The sequence below is a fragment of the Scyliorhinus canicula genome, chromosome 7, assembly GCF_902713615.1.
Source record: "Scyliorhinus canicula chromosome 7, sScyCan1.1, whole genome shotgun sequence".
NCBI classification, from domain to species: domain Eukaryota; kingdom Metazoa; phylum Chordata; class Chondrichthyes; order Carcharhiniformes; family Scyliorhinidae; genus Scyliorhinus; species Scyliorhinus canicula.
Genome location: NC_052152.1, coordinates 116,098,561 through 116,120,954, shown reverse-complemented (window position 1 = coordinate 116,120,954; position 22,394 = coordinate 116,098,561). Strand labels below are relative to the sequence as shown.

At 46.6% G+C, this 22,394-nt stretch overlaps 2 protein-coding genes across 4 annotated transcripts in view; one reads left to right on the top strand and one right to left on the bottom strand.

Moving 5' to 3' along the window:
- Nucleotides 1–3,883, top strand: part of mtrf1 (mitochondrial translational release factor 1) — a 33,514-nt gene extending 29,631 nt beyond the window's left edge. For all 3 annotated transcript variants that reach the window (XM_038802749.1, XM_038802748.1, XM_038802750.1), the window contains 2 exons: nt 908–1,006; nt 3,698–3,883. In XM_038802749.1, coding sequence (XP_038658677.1) covers nt 908–1,006; nt 3,698–3,820 — 222 coding nt within the window. In that variant the 3' untranslated portion in view covers nt 3,821–3,883. The remainder of the gene's footprint in view (nt 1–907; nt 1,007–3,697) is intronic.
- An 8,970-nt stretch (nt 3,884–12,853) lies between these two features.
- kbtbd7 (kelch repeat and BTB (POZ) domain containing 7) lies at nt 12,854–20,921 on the bottom strand. The gene is made up of 3 exons (XM_038802747.1): nt 20,451–20,921; nt 14,976–17,350; nt 12,854–13,385 (listed from the first exon to the last, which is right to left on the bottom strand). The coding sequence occupies exons 1-2, from the start codon at nt 20,880–20,882 to the stop codon at nt 15,863–15,865; spliced, it is 1,920 nt and encodes a 639-aa protein (XP_038658675.1). The 5' UTR covers nt 20,883–20,921; the 3' UTR covers nt 12,854–13,385; nt 14,976–15,862.
- Between the last annotated feature and the right edge of the window lie 1,473 nt (nt 20,922–22,394).

Below are 22,394 nucleotides of genomic sequence, written 5' to 3'. Positions count from 1 at the left end.
AGACAGAAGACAGAGAGTCAGGATTAATGGGTCTTTTTCTGGATGGCAAGATGGTGTGCACAGGGTTTGGTCCTTGGGCCCCAACTATTGACAATCTATATTAACGACTTGGATACAGGGATAGAAGGTTCTATTGCCAAATTTGCAGATGACACAAAAATAGGTGGGACAGTAAGTTGCTATGAGGAAATAGACCTTAGAAATGGATATAGATAGGTTAAATGAGTGGGCCAAAATGTGGCCGTCGGAGTTTAGGGACCCGGGTTCGATTCTGGCCTTGGGTAACTGTGTGGAGTTTGTACATTCTTCTCGATTCTGTGTGGATTTCCTCCCGTGTGCTCCGGTTTCCTCCCACAGTCCAAAGGTGTGCACATTAGGTGGATTGGTCATGCTAAATTGCCCGTTGGTGCCCGGGGATGTGCAGGTTGGGTTGGGTTATGGGGATGTGGGCCTGGGTGGAGTGCTCTTTCAGAGGGTCGGTGTGGATTGGATGGGCAGAATAGCCCCCTTCTGCACTGTAGGAATTCTATGGAGTGTTTGGGCTCTTTGATCATTGGCTGTGCTGTGATTTGTTGCATTAATGGTTTTGAAATACCTCAAAGCAGCTATTCCCTCACAGCTCCGCATGTGTGTGTATTCTGGGGTTTGCTGAACTACATGGCCTATAAAGATCTGGTGAAACTTCCTACCAATCCCACTCTCCACACACCCCATAAAGAATTGTAAAGCTGTCACATTGGAATATATATGTTCATATAATGGATGAATGGATAATCCTCACACTTTTTACTCCGGTGTTTTAACGCTCCACTTGATTAATTTTCAAGTTCAGAACAATAGCTTTTACTAAATGATGTACAGCTTTGAATTATAGTAGGGGATTCACTTGAAGATTTGTTTCCACTAGGTTGGGACAAGAGCACAATCTGAGAGAATTCGTACCTATAACTTCACCCAGGACAGGGTTACAGATCACCGGATTAACTACATTCTGAGGGATATCAAGGTGAGGGATCTATCATCAAGGTTTATTTATAATTGGGGAATAAATCTTTCAGAATGGATGGGGTCAAAATGAGGAACGTCGGTTATGAAGATAAATTGGAGAAGTTGGGACTCTTTCCTTGGAGAAAAGAACATAGAACATTACAGAGCAGTACAGGCCCTTCGGCCCTCGATGTTGCGCCGACCTGTGAAACCCCTCTAAAGCCCATCTACACTATTCCCTTATCGTCCATATGTCTATCCAATGACCATTTGAATGCCCTTAGTGTTGGCGAGTCCACTGCTGTTGCAGGCAGGGCATTCCACGCCCGTACTGCTCTGAGTAAGGAACCTACCTCTGACATCTGTCCTATATCTATCTCCCCTCAATTTAAAGCTATGTCCCCTCGTGCTAGACATCACCATCCGAGGAAAAAGGCTCTTACTGTCCACCCTATCTAATCCTCTGATCATCTTGTGTGCCTCAATTAAGTCACCTCTTAACCTTCTCTCTAACGAAAACAACCTCAAGTCCCTCAGCCTTTCTTCATAAGATCTTCCCTCCATACCAGGCAACATCCTGGTAAATCTCCTCTGCACCCTTTCCAATGCTTCCACATCCTTCCTACAATGCGGCAACCAGAACTGCATGCAATACTCCAAATGCGGCCGCACCAGAGTTTTGTACAACTACAACATGACCTCATGGCTCTGAAACTCAATTCCTCTACCAATAAAAGCTAACACACCGCACACCTTCTTAACCATGACACCGAGATCTCTGCTCATCCACACTACCAAGAATCTTACCATTAGCCCAGTACTCTGTCTTCCTGTTATTCCTTCCAAAATGAATCACCTCACACTTTTCTGCATTAAACTCCATTTACCACCTGACAGCCCAGCTCTGCAGCGTATCTATGTCCCTCTGTAACTTGTAACGTCCTTCTGCACTGGCCACAACTCCACCAACTTTAATGTCATCTGCAAATTTACTCACCCATCCTTCAAAGCCTAAAAATGACAAACAGCAGTGGCCCCAAAACAGATCCTTGTGGTACACCACTAGTAACTGGACTCCAGTCAGAACATTTCCCATCAACCACCACCCTTTGTCGTCTTCCAGCTAGCCAATTTCTGATCCAAATTGCTAAATCACCTTGAATCCCATGCCTCCGTATTTTCTGCAATAGCCTACCGTGGGGAACCTTATCAAACGCTTTACTGAAATCCATATACACATCAACTGCTTTACCCTCATCCACCTGTTTGGTCACCTTCTCAAAGAACTCAATAAAGGTTTGTGAGGCACGACCTACCCTTCACAAAACCATGTTGACTATCTCTAATCAAATTATTCCTTTCCAGATGATTATACATCCTATCTCTTATAAACCTTTCCAATACTTTGCCCACAACAGAAGTAAGGCTCACTGGTCTATCGTTACCGGGGTTGTCTCTACTCCCCTTCTTGAACAAGGGGACAACATTTGCTATCCTCCAGTCTTCCGGCACTATTCCTGTAGACAAAAGATGACTTAAAGATCAAAGCCAAAGGCTCAGCAATCTCCTCCCTAGCTTCCTAGAGAATCCTAGGATAAATCCCATCCGGCCCAGGGGACTTATCTATTTTCACACTTTCCAGAATCGCTAACACCTCCTCCTTATGAACCTCAAGCCCTTTTAGTCTAATAGCCTGTATCTGAATATTTCCCTCGACAACATTGTCTTTTTTCCTGTGTGAACACTGTGTGAAAAAATATTCATTTAGAAGATTGAGAGGTGATTTCAAAGAGATGTTCAAAATAATGAGGGGGCTGGACAGAGTCGACAGGGAGAAATGTGTGAAAGGATTGAGAACGAGAGGGCACCAATTTAAAGTAATTGGCAAAAGAAGTAAAGACGACAGTGTGGTACGTTGGCAGAGCAGTTAGCACTACTGCCTCACAGCGGGAGACCCGGGTTCGACTCTGACCTCGGGTGACTGTGTGGAATTTTCACATTTTTTCTGTATTTGTAGGGTTTTTTCCGGGTACTCCGGTTTCCTCCCACAGGCCAAAGATGTGCAGGTTAGGTGGATTGGCCATGCTAAATTACTCTCTAGTGTCCAAAGGTGTGCAGGGTAGGTGGATTGGCCATGTTAAATTGCCCCTTATTGTCCAGGGATAGGGCGGGGGAAGTGGGCCTGGGTGGGGTGCTCTTTTGGAGGGTCAGTGCAGACTCGATGGGCCAAATGGCCTCCTCCTGCACTGTAGGGTTTCTATGATAAGTCTATGAAAACCTTTTTCCCCGCAGCGAGTGGTTAAGCTCTGCCTGAGTGTGCGATGAAGGCAGGTTCAAGTGCAGTATTCAAGGGGAAACTGGATGATTTATGATAAAGAAATAATCTGCAGGTTTACAGGGAGAAGGTGGGATAATGGCACTCGGTGAAATGCGCATTCGGAGAGCTGTTGCAAACATGAAGGGCTGAATGGCTTCCTTCTGCGCTGTAAGGATTCCAGGATTCAGTGAAGCTTTAGAAAAGAGTGCTGTTGCCTGCAGTTAGATGACGGGAAACTGCAATCTGCTATTTTGATGGAGAGCTACAAGCCTTTATGATAAAAAAACATTTTAGCACATTGGATTACCGGCCCAATTTTTTTAGTTAAATTGGCCACTTGTTTACAAGCAGCCCATATCTTGTCCTTTGGCTTACACTTCTGTTCTATTCTAGGAGCTTCTGTGCGGTGGGAAACAGCTGGATGGACTGATTAATAAGCTCCTGGAGTCAGCAGAAAAGGAAGCTATCCTGGAATTTATAGAAACATGTAATAAAGGAACTACTGAGGGGAATTAAAGCTATAATAGTCAAAGCCTGAAATGTTCAAAACAAATAAAATGCAAGCTGATTCTACCTAGATTTACCTCAAGCAGCGACTTCACATTAACATTCAAGTACTAGCTACTGCGAATTGTAAACTTTCCTTTGAAAGGTGTATAATTTTGTGGCCACATGGATACAATCATGTGGCACCACGTCTTATATCAAATCTCTGTCTAATTTGGTTATTTGAGGTGGTGCTGCTCATTCACAGTGCTATGCACGGCAGTGTAAACCATCCTCTCCTGTGAGGAAACAAACTGCCTCAGGTGGTTGCTGCACAGCTCCAGTCTCCAGGAAACGATGTGCTGTTTAGGTGGGGTTACTGGGATAAGGTGTGTGTGGGGGGTGGGGGTGTCTAGGTTTAGTTCAGAGGGCTGGTGCGGACTCCAGACCGAATGGCCTCGTACTGTTGGGATTCCATGATACATTTCAGCTCCAGCTCTTTGACCCATCGGCATAGAGCTAGAAGCTTACTCGGTGAAGCAAAACCTCAACACTGGGCAATGTTAGTGTTACTGTGTTAAATATCAGAGCAAGCGTAAAAATTCTATAATAAGTTCTGCTATATATTTTTAATATACCTCATCACCCAAATTGGTACAGTCAGATTTTGATTATTCTTCCAATGTTGAAAACTAAGGGCGGGATTCTCCATTTCTGAGACTAAGTGTTGACGCCAATGCAGAATTCGAGGATTTTCATGATAGAAAAACTGCCGCCGCACCTGGACTGATTCCGCTACTGTTAAAGGCTATGTGGAGCACAATCGATTCCAATGAGAAACGGTGCAGGATTCACTGGTTTCGCAATTGACACCTGACCAATTGACAATCTTGCAGCCGCATATAACCTATTCACCCCCCCCCACACACAAACACATCCCAGCGAACAAGATGGCAGCGAGGAGAGCAGCCCTGGGGTTCCCAGACGCCAAGGTGGAGACCCTTTTGCACGTGGTGGAGGAGAGGTGGATGACCCTGTACCCTGGTCTGGGAAGGAGGCTGCCAGCCACTGCCTTTCGTCGTCCCTGGGTGCAGTTGGCAGAGGCCGTAGGCAACACTATCCAGACCATCCAGTTGAGCTGGAAGAAACTGCATAACCTTCTCAGGGCCACCAACCCCTCACATACCCGCAAGTGGGTGGGGGGGGGGGGGGGGGGGGAAGAGAAACCCCCCACATGCTGGCACCAATACTGGCTGCCAGGTGCCCTGGCCATCAACTACCCATCCCTTGGGCTGTTTGCATCGGACTGTCTAAAACTCAATTTGTGTCCCCCCCCCCCCCCCCCAGAAGGCCCGCACATGCGCTGGGAGAAGACAGGACGGGGACGGCCAGACCTGCGGCCCTTCACCGTGGCCGAGCAGAGGGCCCTGGACGTGGTTGGTGGCCTGGAGGAAAGGGAGGTCAGCGAGGTGAAGCTCAGCTGCGGGTGAGCAAGTGAGACCCGGCTGGGTTGGGTTCCCCGTAATACGGGTGCCAACTCTTTCTCCCCCCCCCCCCCCCCCCCCCCGCCCCCGCCATACACCACTCTCACCCTATACCATCCCCATACCACTACCACCCACCCGGCCCACGGTCTAACCATTCACCTCACCTTGAGTCTTGAAGGACGTGTTGGAGATGGGGCAGGTCCATCTGGTAGCCACAGGCAGAGCCCCCCACATGAGCGGAGCAGTGACGCTGAGAGCAGCTCGGCCACCAGCCCTCAACCCGAGATGCAGGACACCCTGGAGCTCGGGTCGGAGGATGACAGTGATTTTCCGTCACAGCTATCTCCATCACCCTCTACCATCCCAGAGACATTTACCTTGATTGGGCATGTTAGTGAAGAGGCTCCTGGGATACTCACTGCTGTGCACCGCACAGCTGCTCTGGTAGAGCAGGTGGAGGTAGGCAGTCCGACCCCAGGAACTCGCTGCCATCCAGAAGAGTCTCAGGCTTATGGATCAGAAAGTCCCATCTAGGTAGAGATGAAGTCTCAGAGCTAGGGGCTTGCATGAACTTGGGGGCAAATTCATTTGCAGTATCCTGGTTCCTTTGATTTCATTCCACTTGCAAAAGCCTGTGGAGGAAGCTAATACTGGGAAGGATTCAGTCAGGAAGACTCCAGTGACACTTGCATCTGGTGTAAAAATTAGAATATTTTACAAAATGATATGGAATGTCACACTTCGAACAGAATAAAATTACTATCCAAAAGGTTATGACAATTATTCAAATGTTTCCCTCCAAGTTATTTGCTAGAAACTCAAATTATTCCAGGAAGGATGTGAAGTATATCTTGCTATTTGGGGTCTGATTAAAAGTGGTCCGTTCCTTTAAATTGAAGCCCTGGACAGATTAACTCCCAGTTCCTGTTTATCTTCTGCCACCCACTACCCTTTGACTATTCCTGGAAAGTTGGATAATTCTTACCAATTTAAGGCGAGATGCTGATTTGTATTGCTGTGGAGTTTATTTTACTCAACTGAGCAGCTTATTTATCGCATGCCAGATGGAATACTCTCCCCTTCCCGGAATAAGTGAAGTTTCAACAACAATCAAGAAGCTCAATACCATCCAGAGATTTGCACCCTATCCGTGAACAGTCACTGAGGAACAGTGGCAGCTATCTACACGATGCATGGAAGGAACTTACAAGGCTCCTTCGACAGCACCTTCCAAACCCACGACTGTTACAACCCCCTAGGTAATGCGTGGTCAATTCCAGCCCCACTTGACCCAGACTCGCAACACAATTGAAAATTGATAAATAATTTTTCAAAAAACACTCCGTGTCTTTGGCACTTAGCTGCCCAATAACTAGTCACCATATTGGTAAATTGAAACAATTCATTTTATTAATAACTATGACTGAATATGCAGCAAATACAAGAGGTTAATTTATCTAATTCCTAAACAACCTTCCACTTAACTCACTCCCACACACATGGCAGACAAACACGGGGGGGGGGGGGGGGGGGAGGAAAGAGGGGCATAAAAAGTAAGTAAAATGATGAGTCTTTGTTTCAGATGGTGGTCTTCTAGCATACCGTTCTTCAGTCCAGGCTTTCAGTTCAGAGTTTCTGTTTCCAGTCTGTAATGGTTTTACTGTAGATTCATTCAGGTCTCTACCATTTTAGATATACAGCCTTTTGGGAGAAAAATGAGAGTAGCTTCTTTCCTCTGCGGGTCCAGGACTCTTATTGGTTCTCTGAAAAAAAACATTCCACTAAGGTAGGATCCAATCACTGCCTGTTACCAGGCAGAATACATCCTTTTGGACAATTCACTATCCACCAGCCAACCATTCAAACAATTTCACCAATCTCTCTGGTGCCGAAAAGTCAGTTCTTCTGTCTGAAGGCTCGCACAGTGTTCGCTTTTGTAATTTTTGAATTCCTCTTTTCCCCGTTCAACTTAGAAGAAATATGCTCACTAAGCCTGCACGGATAAAGATGATAACAGCAAAAATAAAGGGGGAAAAGCAAATCAATAGGAAGCGCCCTTACACTACCATAAACATCTAGAGGGACAAGGGCATCAAAATGCACGTGAAAATCACCATCTGGGAGTTCCCTTCCAAGTCACTCACCATCCTGACTTGGAAACATAGCGTTGTTCTTTCACAGTTGCTGGGTTAAAACCCTGGAATTACCTCCCTAATAGCACTGAGGACGTACCTACACCTCATGGACTGCAGCAGAAGGCAGTAAATGCTGGCCTAGCCAGCGATGCACGCATCCCATGAATTAATTTTTTAAAAAGTCCATAAATGAGAACCTCGGCAACCAGTCTGGGTCTCCTGAAATCTATCCGGAAAATATTAGCAGCACATTCAACAGATACTCCCCATTCTAGTTATTTACTGATAGCGAACTACAGAGATCACAGAATAAATCCTTTCCGCAACGGCATCAATGACTTCTACCAGAACGTTATTAAATCATTGTTCCAGGAATGCCCTGTACAGTATGTGGATGAATCCTGTGGTTTGAAGATGTAGCTAACAGATAGGTAATTACTCCATCCCAAAACAATATAAGCTTTTCCTTGCATGAAGGTGAGGCAGATTGGAGCAAGAAGCAGAAGCCGACAGGATATCTAGCCAGTGTGAACATGTTTACTAGCCTTCATTGTTAGTTTACAGAATCCGAAAATCACCTATAGATGTATATGTGGTAAAAGGAGTGGGGCCAATTAGGGATCAAAAAGGGAGTTTACGCATGGAGGAGGCAAAGGGCATAGCTGAAGTATTCAATGAATACTTTGCCTCTGTATCAAGGAGGATGTTACTCAAACCATGGTGAAAGAGGAGGTAATTCAGACAGACGGGTTCAAAATGTATAGGCTGCCTGTACCATAAGACGAAGACATAGGAGTAGAAATAGGCCATTCAACCCTCAGCCCATCGGTTCTGCTCCAACATTCAATGAGATCATGACTGATCTGATAATCCTCAACTCCACTTTCCCTCATCCCCATAATCCTTGATTCCCTTAGTGATTAGAAATCTGTCTATCTCAACCTTGAACATACTTAACAACCCAGTCTCTTCGGCCCTCTGCAGTAAAGAATTCCACATTCACTCCCTCAAGACATTCCTCACCCATCTTAATAAAAGCAAATTACTGCGGATGCTGGAATCTGAAATGAAAGGGAAAATGCTGGAAAACCTCAGCAAGTCTGGCAGCATCTGTCGGGAGAGAAAAGAGCTAACGTTTCTAGTCTGATGACTCTTTGTCAAAGCTAACTTTAGCTTTGACAAAGAGTCATCGGACTCGAAACGTTAGCTTTCTCTCCCTACAGATAGAACATAGAACAGTACAGCACAGAACAGGCCCTTCGGCCCTCAATGTTGTGCCGAGCCATGATCACCCTACTCAAACCCCTATACCCGTAACCCAACAACCCCCCCCCCCATTAACCTTACTTTAATTAGGACACTACGGGCAATTTAGCATGGCCAATCCACCTAACCCGCACATCTTTGGACTGTGGGAGGAAACCGGAGCACCCGGAGGAAACCCACGCACACAGGGGGAGGACGTGCAGACTCCACACAGACAGTGACCCAGCCGGGAATCGAACCTGGGACCCTGGAGCTGTGAAGCATTTATGCTAACCACCATGCTACCCTGCTGCCAGACTTGCTGAGATTTTCCAGCATTCCCCCCTCATCCATCTTAAATGGGTGACCCCCTTACTCTGAGATGATGCCCTCTGGTCCTAGACTGTCCTACAAAGGGAAGACAACGTCTCAGCATCTAGATTGGAGGAAATGCATGCAAGGTCACAAAAGTGAGAATGGAAATTGCGGAGACACTGACTATAAACTTTTTAAGATATCAGAGCAGAAGACGGCAATTGTTCAAAAACAAAGGAGCCCAGCAACTACAGGCTAGTCAGTTTAACTTCTGTGATGGGAAATCTTAGAGAAACAATAATTCAGGATAAAATTAATCATTGTTTTAAAGAAGTAACAGAGAGGGTTAATGGATTTCCAAAAGACATTTTACAAAGTGACAAAATGGACTGGAGCAAAAGCTCATGGAATAAAAAAAGACAAACATCAATACGAAATTGGCTGAGTGACAGGAAACAGTAGTGGCTAGTGGATGTTTATTGGGCTGGAGGAATGTTTGTAGCGGAGCTCTCCGGATGTCAGGGTTGTGACCCTTGCTTTTACTGATATATATTAATGATCTAAACCATGGTGTACAGGACACAATTTTGAGGTTCACATATGAAATTTAGAAACATTGTGAACTGCGTGAATAGTGTAGAACTTCAGATTACTTCTGAATCAGGAGGAAGGGCGGCATGGTGGCTAGCACTGCTGCCTACGGCACTGAGAACCCGGGTTTGATCCCGGCTCTGGGTCACTGTGTGTGGAGTTTGAACATTCTCCTCGTATCTGCGTGGGTTTCACCCCCACAACCCAAAGATGAGCAGGTTAGGTGGATTGGCCATGATAAATTGCCCCTTAAATGGAAAAAAAATAATTGGGTACTCTAAATTTATATTTTAAAAAATGAATTAGGAGGGCTTGAATGAAGTTTAATCCAGGTCTACAACTAGAAACTCGATTCAAATCTAGGGGAACGATCGCTATAGGAGCAATGACCCTCTAACGATATTTACATTTCAAGGTACAGGTTCAGTTCCAGCTTTGCCTAATCAAAGCCTTGTCCCAGATATAGGTTTGAGAGGTGGTAGATGTAGAACCGAAAAGAGGAGGAACTACTTCTTGCAGAGCTTACTGCCTCATTTTGCAGTGGAATTGGGAGTCATTAAATGGCTTCAAGGAGGTAGATATATTATTAAAAATGGGTCAAAAGGGGCAACACGGTGGCACAGTGGTTAGCATTGCTGCCTACGGCGCTGAGGACCCGGGTTCGAATCCTGGCTCTGGGTCACTGTCCCCGAGGAGTTTGCACATTCTCCCCGTGTCTGCGTGGGTTTCACCCCCACAACCCAAAAGATGTGCAGGATAGGTGGATTGGCCACGCTAAATTGCCCCTTAATTGGAAAAAATAATTGGGTACTCTAAAATAGATTTAAAAAAACAAAAATGGGTCAAAAGGATATAAGGAACAGGCAGGGAGGTCGATTTGAGACCAGGAAGAAATCAGCCATGGAGAAGACTCAAAAGGCTGAATTGCCTACTTCTGCTCTTAATTCCTATAAGCCTGGCTTCTAGTTCCATGGAGATGTATTTTCGAGCCAGCACCGCACAATGCCAATCCAACATCAAGAGATGGAAGATAAACCAGTAATAAATCAACAATAAAAATATTTAAGATGAGCTCTTTTATGACTCGTTAAGAGTCCCTGTGTACCGGCAGTGTTTGCAATAAATACTTGACTGTCTTTCGAAGACAACAGAAACACATCTTGCGGTACAGGTCTTTACCCTTTCATTATAGATTCACTAATAGTCTTCAAAGGAAAACGGAACTGGATTAAAAGGAAAAGGGAACTGGATCTGTACTTGGGAGAAATACTTTGCAGGGATTTTGCAATATTAAAACAGGAGAGTGGAGTGAATATGATTTGGTCTTCAAAAAAGCCATCAAAGCCAACTGTTTGCCTTCCGCACTGTTACAGTTCAATGAACTGGAACTTTCTGTGAAGACACATTTGAGAACGGCAGCATGCTGGCATAGATGTTAGCATTGCTGCCTCACAGCACCAGGACCCGGTTTCAAATCCGGCTTTGGCTAACTGTGGTGTTTGCACTTTCTCCCCCTGCCTGCGTGGGTTTCCTTCAAGTGCTCCTATCTCCTTCCACAGTCCAAAGATGTGCAGGTGAGGTGGGCTGGCCATGCTAAATGACCCCTTAATGTTCAAAGATGTGGTTACGTGGGAGTGGGACCAGGTAGGGTGCTCTTTCAGAGGATCGGTGAAAACTCGATGAGCTGAATGGCCTCCTGTACTATAGGGAGTCTATGAAAACTCAGGTCATTATCTACTTCATCTTTCTCAACCTTAGTTACAGCTTAGGTACAGAGATTTTACAATTAAAAGCATATGCTCCTTCGAAGATTTTACAACATCATAGAAAGACACTTTATAAATGTAGATTGTAAATTTGCTGGTACAAGAGGTTAGAAGCACCAGGAAAATAAGACAACTTGCATTGCACAGGTTATTGATTTAAGAGAACCATTAAGTAGCATTGTTGGACATTATAGAAACACAATTGCTGGAAGAGCACACTGCAATGTTTGGGAACAAAAGATGTTTGCTACTTAAAGCTTATATTAAATATGTTGGCCATTTTCTTGCTGCTAAGACTACATGGAACAAAGACAATTAAACATTGATGTCTTCAAACTAACCTAATTAAACTCCGTTACGACCGAGATGGGAGGGGTGCTGTCTGTCCAGCTCCACTACTCCACAGGTCACAAGATATATTTAAAGAATTTCTCCAGCGTGTTCTATGGCCAAATATGTGTTTTCCCGATGAATCTCAGAATGACCACTCAATGCCCAGATTTCTTTAATAAACAACATTATTAGTTTATTATAAAGCCAGACTAGTCAAGTAGAAGGCAAAGCTCGTTAATATACAGAATGAAATATAATAATTACTCTAAATACCCACACACACCAAGGTTAAAAGTCAATGGTTCAAGGGATAAGGAAAGATGATAAGAGTCCTTGAAATGGTGTTCGGGTTATGCAGTTGGAATAGCAACCCCTTATCATATTTTGCAAAACAATCATTGATTCTTGTACTACTCTCCAGGCAGGCTTCAATTTCAGAATGTAGATCGACTTCAGAGCAACTTTCATTCACTTACGACTGGGTCAGGAGTTTCAGGAGCAGTTGTCTTCTTTACCCAAGAACTTGATCCTTCTTATTTTTTCCCTAAAAAGCAAAACCACCCTGCCAGCTTTTAAAACAGTTTTCTCGGCATGTTATCTTTTCCTCAAAGCCATAAACTATCATGTGACGTGTAAACCTCCGCCAGGATCAGGAGGTTTCCAGCTTCTTGAAAATTGCTCATTACCTTTTCTTGTAAAATGTTATCTTGTCAAGGAACAGCAGCAACCAGTGTCCTCGCACTAACCTTTTAAGGGACAGTGTCTTTTTAAAAACACATTCTTCCAGAATGTTCTTGGTTCTTGAAGGTGAACCATTTTCTGTGACTAAAGTGTGTATGACAAACTCAGCAGCTTTTTAAAAAAAAAAAAAATCCCTCAAAGACAATTAATCAGATTTTGTGCCAAATCTCACTTCCCCACATGGTGGCTGGCTGCCACACCATGAATTTTAAACAAATGAAATAGCTTTGGAATCAGTTCATGGTCAAGTCTATTTCATTCCTGAACCTTCATGTCCACATTTCAGACAGTTTGAAAGGTAGTGCAACACTTTCATTAATTCATAATTATACAATGGACACATTTGAATCACATTTATGCTTGTGAACAAACCAACTGCATTACACAACAATGCCCATAATTTGACACCAAGATTATCACAAGTAACAAATTTCTCAATAATTCGAGACAGGCACAAAAGATAGTCTTTATTAAAAGTTGTGATAGTATTACAGATAAACAAAAAGCGGTCTATGGGTATTGGGCTAGCTGACTATCACGTAACAAGCCATTTTACAAAATAGCAAATGGTGCGTCATGCCTTGGAAAACCTTTGCACCTGGAACTGTATTTTAAACAATCCAGGCAACCTGTATTGCTGCCGATTTGTATTGATGCGTATTTGCATTCAAGTTTTTAAACCACTCTTTGAAAGCCAGGAGAGATAGTGAGGATTTTGTAAACCAAACTAATATCTTTTGAACCTTGGAGTGAGGGAAGCCAGTTCCAGAAAAAACTCCTTTAAATTAGTTCACAAAGATTAATTTACTGGTTAATGGAAGTTAAAACACTGTCTTTTAAATCAAATTACACCAAACACTGACACGTAGGAACAAGAGCACAGAAAGATGTCCCTCTGGATAACTCAAGTCTTCTGCTTGTTGGTACTTTCCAAGTAAATGGATGGAAAATACTTTAAAACATACCGCAATGTTCAATTCTTCTGTTGAAAAATGTTAAGTTGGGGAAGAAGAGGGTTCAATTCAATGCTTCCCTTTGCCTACTGCAGCTTACGTTACTGTAGGTTAAGTTACTTATGTAAGCAGTAAATAAAATTAGGCATCTAAAAAATGAAAACATTTAAAATGTCCATTTGAAACAGCATATATTCCAGTTATCCAACTTTGAAGGGACAACAAATGACATTGATTGAACAGGTCACCTGTTTAAATGACTGCGTGATTAATTTGTTTTAAAGCAATTGTATGGACTTAAAAAGTCAGTCAGTTCAGTAATTTTAAAATATATCTCTGGTTTCAATCACACACAATTTCTGAGGCTGTTATCCGGTGGTTTTCAGGGTACAAACTGAATATGGAGAAGATTGAGATCTTTCGCTTTCAACGTTACGGAATAAAGTGACTAAAGAAGCCATTTGGTGATCGGCCTCTGGCACAATGTCACCACGGGAGCTAATAGAAGAGGAAGGGGAGGTGGTGGTGTAGAGGTATTGTCTCTAGACTAGTAATCCAGAGACCCAGGATAATAATCTGGGGACCCGGATTCGAATCCCACCACGGCAGGTGATAGAATTTAAACTCAATAAAATATCTGGAATGAAGAAGTCTAATGATGACCATGAAACCATTGTCAATTGTTGTAAAAAGCCATCTGGTTCCTTTAGGGAAGGAAATCTGCCATCCTTACCTAGTCTGGTCTACATGTGACTCCAGACCCATAGCAATGTGGTTGATTCTTAACTGCCTCAAGGGCAATTAGGGATGGGCCATAAATGCTGGCCCAGCCTGCCACGTGCACGTCCCATGACGAATAAAAAAAACTGAAAAAGATATCACAAAGTGGCCTTGTATTTTCAAAGACGTTTAGCTACTTTGCATCACAATTGTGATCCTTTTAGCTTGATGGGCTGTAGATATTTATTCTAGTCTGCCTTCATCAGTTTCAGAAACTTTTAAAATGGTCAGAGATTATCACACATGAAAAGCTTCAGAAAGGAACAATATTCAGCCACTCAACCCCTCCGTCAGTCCACCAGATCATGTCTGATCTTTATCTCATCTTTGTACCCTAACCCTCCTCCAGATACCATGGCCCTAAGAGGGGCATTGGCGACCATGGGTTTCCATTGGATTGGCCCATGATTATGTTTGACAAAGTACTGCAGTGGTTTGTCATTGCCTTCTTCAGTCTGGCTGACCAGAAATCTTTCCTGGTCTTACCGTCTGCCATCAGGCATATTAGAAGTATGTACAGGCTGATAATTAACCCGTTTGGCCGTGTTATGACCTCACCTTCCGTGCCCAAAGAATCCTGGGGTGGCAGCTTCTGGGTCAGAGGTAGGGATGCTAGCCACCACACCACAAAAGGTCAAACCTCAAATATCTTTACCTGACCAAAGAAAATCAACAAAGAGAAGGCTGAAGCAGACCGTGTGTTCAGGATATATATTGCAGAGGACCATGCAGAGCTGTGGGAGGCAGCACGAGCAGTGAGATTAGTTCTGAAGGACCCTTGTGGAAAATATCAGCAATGATACTTCTACACTTACACATATTTCCTTATAGATCGTTACCTGTGATGCTGTACTTTATGCAGTTAGGTTGACGAGAAACCGCAGCATTCTCACTGGTCATCATTGATATGGTTACTTGCAGTAAAACAGAACAAACAAATTAGAAATTTATACAAATGCACACAAAAGACTTTCAACAGTGTGACTAATTTCCCAAGCATTACCACAAGTTCTTAAAACAGCCAGCTTTATGGAAGAATTAACCCTCTTGCATTTAGAAACAGCATAAATCCACAAGTTACTCATTAAAAAGGTGGCAGGATTAAACTCTGGGCTCGTTCTTGAAAGTAGAGTGTCCCCCTTCAATAAACTCGAGCCTGTCCCTCCTGAAGCTTGTACAAAACCAATGTCGCTGTGCCTATTCAGAAACGGGTACATTACATTTTTTGAAGGGATGGACAATAAATGCTGGCCTAGCCAGCGAAAACAGCAGGCCATGAATTCAGCAGCAGCAAAACGGCAAGACATCTTCAGAGTGCTTTTATTGTACAAGGTTTTGGAGATTCCATGAAGTATACACAGGTGTGCAGTACAACAGCAAAAAGAGACTTAATGCTCAGGTCTCCATCATTCCGAAGGGGAATTGTGAATCGAGTTAAACTACCTTTTCATTTCTTTAAAAAAAAGTGGGCTTACTTGGAATAGGATTGAATAGGATCAAACAAAGAGCAAAACAAATTCATGGCACATCTGCCAATAAGGGAAAAAAATAATCATTTCAATGCAATTTTTATTCTTTCAGTTCCTCCAAAGACACTTTAAACATGTACCGCAAAATATAACTTATTTGTCCAAAAACTACCATATCTGCAACAATCAGAAAAAAATACTAGTTATTTTTACGATTTTGGATTTGTCTCATTAATGACTGTTTAAAATGGAGCCAGTTAGTTTCCAATCTGGCCATTGATGTGAGGCGCTCTGTTGTCGGGCAGGATCAAGTGGCCATTCCGCTGTATTCGTTCAACTCTCAGTCCTTCTGGTGGCTGCCAATCGTCATCTGAAAACGAGCTGGAGCTCCCTGACTCTGAGTCAATGTCACTTGAGCCTTCAAAATCCCAATCTGCACTCGACTCACTGCGGACATCATCCTCCTCACTAATAAAACTCTGGCCCGGCTCCAAGCAAGAAGGATACAACCGTGCCGAAAGGCATATGAAGTCACTGTCGTAGTGTAGCAATCCCAACATTGTACCAATGTTGACCCACTGATCGCCACCTGCATCATACTGATGAACGGTCACCCTGTTTTTCTTCCACTGTGGAACGGTGGTGGTTATGAGAAGCAGTTTGTTCCCATGACTAACGATTTGAAAATTATGGATATAGGCATCGATCGGGACATCATTAATCCTTCGCCACTCACCCTTCGAAGGGTTGTAAACCTTTATGACGGGAATGTCACAAATGCAATAGATTTCGTCATTGAAGACGCATGCTTCCTGGAACTCACTCCGTTTTAAAGAGGCACAGTTCAGCCACTGATTCCTCTCTGGCACGTAACACAGCATCCTCTTATTATTAACAGCGTATAAGCAATCTCCCACTGTAATCAGCTCAAATAAATGCAACGCATGAGGCAGAGGCGTCACAAAAATCCACTGGTTTCTCTGAATACTGTAACACTCAACCTCCTTAATTTTCAGGCCTGTAGATGGATCTCGACCACCCAGAATGTAAATATATCCATTCAGATAGGCAACATCCATCCCCTCTCTCGCCAACAGCCGCTCAGCAAGTTGTTGCCAACTGTTTCGAACTGCATTAAACACCCAAAGCTGTTTGGTTGGCTGTGTTGCCAAGAACACATCATTGTCTGGTGAAACACAGACGGCAAGGGAACTGATGGACTTGGTAAGAGCAGGACTAGTCAAGGGGGAAGTCATTGTATAAATGTCACCAGTGTATGGGTCGTAACAGAGGAAAGGTTCCTTTCGATGGCCAAAGAATATAACCATTTCCTTTGCAGTAAATCCAATCCTCTTTGAAGTGTTTTGCAGAGGTGCAGGCACACCTTGGAATGTAGAAAGATCATCTACAATGGAGCCTAGAGGCTTGTTTTTGACCATGGGCTGAGATTTTAGAGCATCGATGTACATTCGGTCCTTTTCAGTGAAATGATGCCAGCGGACACACTTCAGTACATCCAGGGCATGTGCAGCTCGCTCGACGACATTTGCTTTAATCCACTGAATTGCAACCATGCACACCTTCCTCTCACTGTCAACATCCAATGTGTCCAGCTTCAGGATTTCTTTCATCTGCTCAGGTGACAGCTCGCACAATTCCTCGGTTCTGCACAGATGTTGCAGGTTGCGTGCGATAAAAGCAAGCGCCTTCTCTTTCAGCTCCATATTGTCAAAGGCATCTGCAAACTAAGGCACAGTTACAGAGTTGATGAGCATTTCTGCAGGGAAACCTGACATATGGACAGTTTTACAAATAGAATCAATAACACACGAACAAAGAGTAGGCCATTCAGCCCCTCGAGCCTGCTCAGTCATTTAATAAAATTGTGGCTGATCCGAGTAACCTCAAATCTGCATCCCACTCACCCCCTCACAGACCAAGAATCTATGCACTTTTGCCTTAAAAATATTCTGCTTCCATCATCTTGAGGTTCAAAGGGTCGCGACCCACAGAGAAAATATTTCACCTAGTCTGTTTTAAATGAACGACACCTTATTTTTAAACAATGACCCCTAGTTCTAGATTCTCCCACACGAGGAAACATCCTCTCCACACCCACCCTGTCAAGGCCCAGATCTTGTATGTTTCAATCAAGTCACCTCGTACTCTTCTAAACTCCAATAGATGCACACCTAACCTGTCCAACCTTTCCTCATCCATTCATTCCAGGTATTAGTCTGGTCAACCTTCTCTGAACTGCCTCCAATACATTTACATCCTTCTTTAAATAAGTAGATCAATACTGTATACAATATTCCAGATGTGGTCTCATCAATACCCTTGATTACTGAAGCATTACTTCCCTACTCTTGTATTCAATTCTCCTCACAATGAGCAATAACATTAGAACATAGAACATAGAACAGTACAGCACAGAACAGGCCCTTCGGCCCTCGATGTTGTGCCGAACAATGATCACCCTACTTAAACCCACGTAACCCGTATACCCATAACCCAACAATCCCCCCATTAACCTTACACTACGGGCAATTTAGCATGGCCAATCCACCTAACCCGCACATCTTTGGACTGTGGGAGGAAACCGGAGCACCCGGAGGAAACCCACGCACACACGGGGAGGACGTGCAGACTCCACACAGACAGTGACCCAGCCGGGAATCGAACCTGGGACCCTGGAGCTGTGAAGCATTGATGCTAACCACCATGCTACCGTGAGGCCCCACGGAAAGCCATTCTATTGGCTTTCCTCATTAATTGCAGTACTGGGATACTAGCCTTTTGTGATTCATGCACTAGGAATTCCTGAAATTTGGAAAATTAAGATCAATGCAACAACTTTCTCAATAGACACTTACATTTAAGACCCTAGGATGAAGTCCATTAGGACCTGGGCTCTTTTCAGCCCGCAGCTCCAACTATTTGGGGAGCAGAGACCATAAGCGGGTTTATGAAGTTAAAAATAAAGTCTTCACATACAATTTAGAAGTAATGGTACAACTTTACAGTACTCCCACAAGGGATAACAGAGAATCAATTAAGTCGACGACAACAACACCACCACTTTGTTGCAATCTCTCCGAGCTCCCATCTTTCACTCTGGCTGCCCTAATCCTCTGCCCACTCACCCCATTCCCCCCTCCTCTTGCCCACCCCCATTCCCCACTCCTTTTGCCCGCCCCCATTCCCCCCTCCTCTTGCCCGCCCCATCCCACCCTCTTGTCCGGCCACTCCCTCCCCCCCCCCGCCTCTTGCCCATTTGCCCCCATTTCTCCCTCCTGTTGTCCACCCCCATTCCCCCTTCCTCTTGCCCACCCACATTCCACATTCCTCCAAACCCCCTCCTGTTGCCCACGCCCATTGCCCTTTCCCACCCCATTCCCCCCTCCTGTTGCCCACCCCCATTCCTTGCCCGTCCTCTCCCTTCTCCCCTCCTCTTGACCGTCCACTCCCTTCCCCCTTCCTCTTGCCCATTTGCCCCCATTTCTCCCTCCTCTTGCCCACCCCCATTCCCCCTTCCTCTTGCCCACCCCCATTCCACCCTCCTCCAAACCCCCTCCTCTTGCCCACCCCCATTGCCTTCCTACCCCCATTCCCCTTTCCCACCCCCATTCCCCCCTCCTCTTGCCCACCCCCATTCCCCCCTTCCTCTTGCCCACCCCATTCCCCCCTCCTCTTGTCCCCCCCCATTCCCCCTCCTCTTGTCCACCCCCATACCCCCCTCCTCTTGTCCACCCCATCCCCCCTCCTCTTGCCCACCCCCATTCCCCCCTCCTCTTGTCCACCCCCATACCCCCCTCCTGTCCACCCCATCCCCCCTCCTCTTGCCCACCCCCATTCCCCCCTCCTCTTGCCCACTCCCACCCCCCCTCCTCTTGCCCACCCCATCCCCCCTCCTCTTGCCCACCCCCATTCCCCCCTCCTCTTGCCCAGCCCCATTCCCCTCTCCTCTTGCCCAGCCCCATTCCCCCCTCCTCTTGCCCACCCCCATTCCCCCCTCCTCTTGCCCACCCCCATTCCCCCCTCCTCTTGCCCACCCCCATTCCCCCCTTCCTCTTGCCCACCCCCATTCCCCCCCTCCTCTTGTCCCCCCCCATTCCCCCTCCTCTTGTCCACCCCCATTCCCCCTCCTCTTGTCCACCCCCATACCCCCCTCCTCTTGTCCACCCCATCCCCCCTCCTCTTGCCCACCCCCATTCCCCCCTCCTCTTGTCCACCCCCATACCCCCCTCCTCTTGTCCACCCCATCCCCCCTCCTCTTGCCCACCCCCATTCCCCCCTCCTCTTGTCCACCCCCACCCCCCTCCTCTTGCCCACCCCCACCCCCCTCCTCTTGCCCACCCCCATTCCCCCCTCCTCTTGCCCAACCCCATTCCCCTCTCCTCTTGCCCACCCCCATTCCCCCCTCCTCTTGCCCACCCCCATTCCCCCCTCCTCTTGCCCACCCCCATTCCCCCCTCCTCTTGCCCCCCCCATTCCCCCCTCCTCTTGCCCACCCCCTTCCCCCTCCACGCCCACCCCCATTCCTCTCCTCTTGCCCACCCCCTTCCCCCTCCTCGCCCACCCCCATTCCCCCCTCCTCTTGCCCACCCCCATTCCTCTCCTCTTGCCCACCCCCTTCCCCCTCCTCGCCCACCCCCATTCCCCCCTCCTCTTGCCCATCCCATTCCCTCACTCTTGCCCACCCCATTCCCTCCTCCTCTTGCTCACCTCCATCGCCCCCTTCCTATTGCCCGCCCCCATTCCACCTCCACTTCCCGTTGCCACCAATTCCTTACTCCCATATCGCCTCTTCCCCGCCACCCCCATCCAATTTCCCTCCCTCACCTTGAAGAGGCCGGTGCAGTTGTACAGATCCAGTCTCCGGGCCATGAAGGCGGCGCACGCCTGCCGAACGTACTCGAGCTGCAGCATATTGGCGGCGACATAGAGTTTCTGGACGCTGGCCTCGGAGACGGTGACCCGGCCTGTGTAACAGTAATCAATGATCAGAGCCATGGAGTCTGAGTCCACCTCATGGATGGTGATTCGCTGCTGTTTGCTCTCGAACAGGCCGCCAGTGAACATACTCCTGAAATAGGGGCTGGCAGCAGCCAAGACATTGCGGTTGCACAGGAAGCGGCTGCCGCTCTCCACCTCCAGCGTCACATCCACCAGCAGCCGGGCATCGTAGAACGATTTGAGCTCCCGGAGTAAGGCCCGGGCGTGGGCCGCGTCCTCCAGTAACTCGGGACCCGACAGGCCGCTCACAGCCGCCATCTTACCCCGGCCACCTCCGCCAAAACCACGCCCATAACCCGGACGCCATTCTCATTGGCTGGGAAACCCCGGGGGACCCCGCCCACCAACATATCCGCTATTTTCATTGGCTAATAGTCCTGGCTGCTCGACGACTCCCACAGGCACCTTTCTGATTGGCTAATATCCCAGAGATAACCCCGCCTCTTCCTCGTCCGCAGTCGAGTCCTCATTGGCTGATATCCCCGAGGAACCTCGACCTCGTCCAAAGCACCTATTACCATTGACTGACCGCCCGGGCAAACCCCGCCCTCAGCAAGCCAGTCATTTTGATTGGCTGAAAGCCCCCGCAAACCCCGCCCTCAGCAAGCCAGCCATTTTGATTGGCTGACACCCCACGCAAACCCCGCCCTCAGCAAGCCAGCCATTCCGATTGGCTGACCGCCAGGGCCAACCCCGCCCTCTTGGAGGTCCTCCATTCTAATTGGCTGACATCGCGTGACAAACCCCGCCTTCCCTCACATTCGCCACTGTCATTGGCTCAGCTTTCCTCATGGCGACCGGCCTCAGTGTCGCTGAGCCAATCAACCTTACCGGATGTGCTCAGCGCGGTCTCTTATTGGATCCTCTGAGTGTCTATCAGGGACGCCCGTCACCCGGGCCCCGCCCATAGGGAGCTCTGGCGCGCCGTCTGCTGGCAGCTGGGGGAATATGGAGAACATTCTGGAAAGGGTCAGCAGGCCGGAGAGGGTGGGGGAGAGGGGAGGGAGTGTTTCAGGTCAATAACCTGCCATCAATACTGGGAATAGTGGGAAGTGAAAAAGATCAGGAGGGAAAATGCTTGATAAAGTGGGAGAGAGGAGAGAAATCGATGGTGATGCCGATCGAGAGCGAGTGGCAGTGGGTCAAGAAAAGAAACCAACAATGTGGCTAGAGGAGGTGTGAATGGCAGGACAATGAAGGCCTGCCACCTGAAAGAAATAGTAAAACTGAGATCAATAGTGAAATAGAGACAGGAAACAAAATTAGGGCAGAAATCACAATGTGAAATCTGAAATTGTCGGTGAAAGACCAGACGGAAAAATTAAGGCCCTCTTACTCCAGTTCATGTTTGTGTTTCACCAGAGCCAAGGTGGCCGACGGAGAGCGGGTGACACTTACGGACTGAGTGACCATTGCCTCGCAAAATGGTCACTCAATCCATGTCTAATCGCTCCAATGTAGAGGGGATCACGTTGCGAGCAAGGAATGCAGACGAGGTAGAAAGACACATAACTCACATCAGACACATAACTCGCTCTTCCACCTAGAAAGGAGTGTTTGAGGAGGGAGGAGGTAAGGAGGCATGTGTTACAACTCCTGCACCTGTGGGAAGCTGCCGTGCAGAGGAGACACGGTGTTTTGGGGGCGAGGGGGGAGAAGTGAGGAGTTTAGCAGGGTAACAGAGAGAATGCCGAAATGGTTGGGGCAAATATGTATAATGATGACTTGCTGAATGGAGGCAGTAGAAATAACAATGATCTGATGATAACC

Excerpts from the sequence above, each read along its gene's own strand:
- kbtbd7 (XM_038802747.1), bottom strand. The coding sequence starts at position 20,882 with ATGGCGGCTGTGAGCGGCCTGTCGGGTCCCGAGTTACTGGAGGACGCG. Across the intron at positions 17,351-20,450 it reads ACTGCACCGGCCTCTTCAAG|TTTGCAGATGCCTTTGACAA; the intron begins GTGAGGGAGGGA and ends ACTGTGCCTTAG.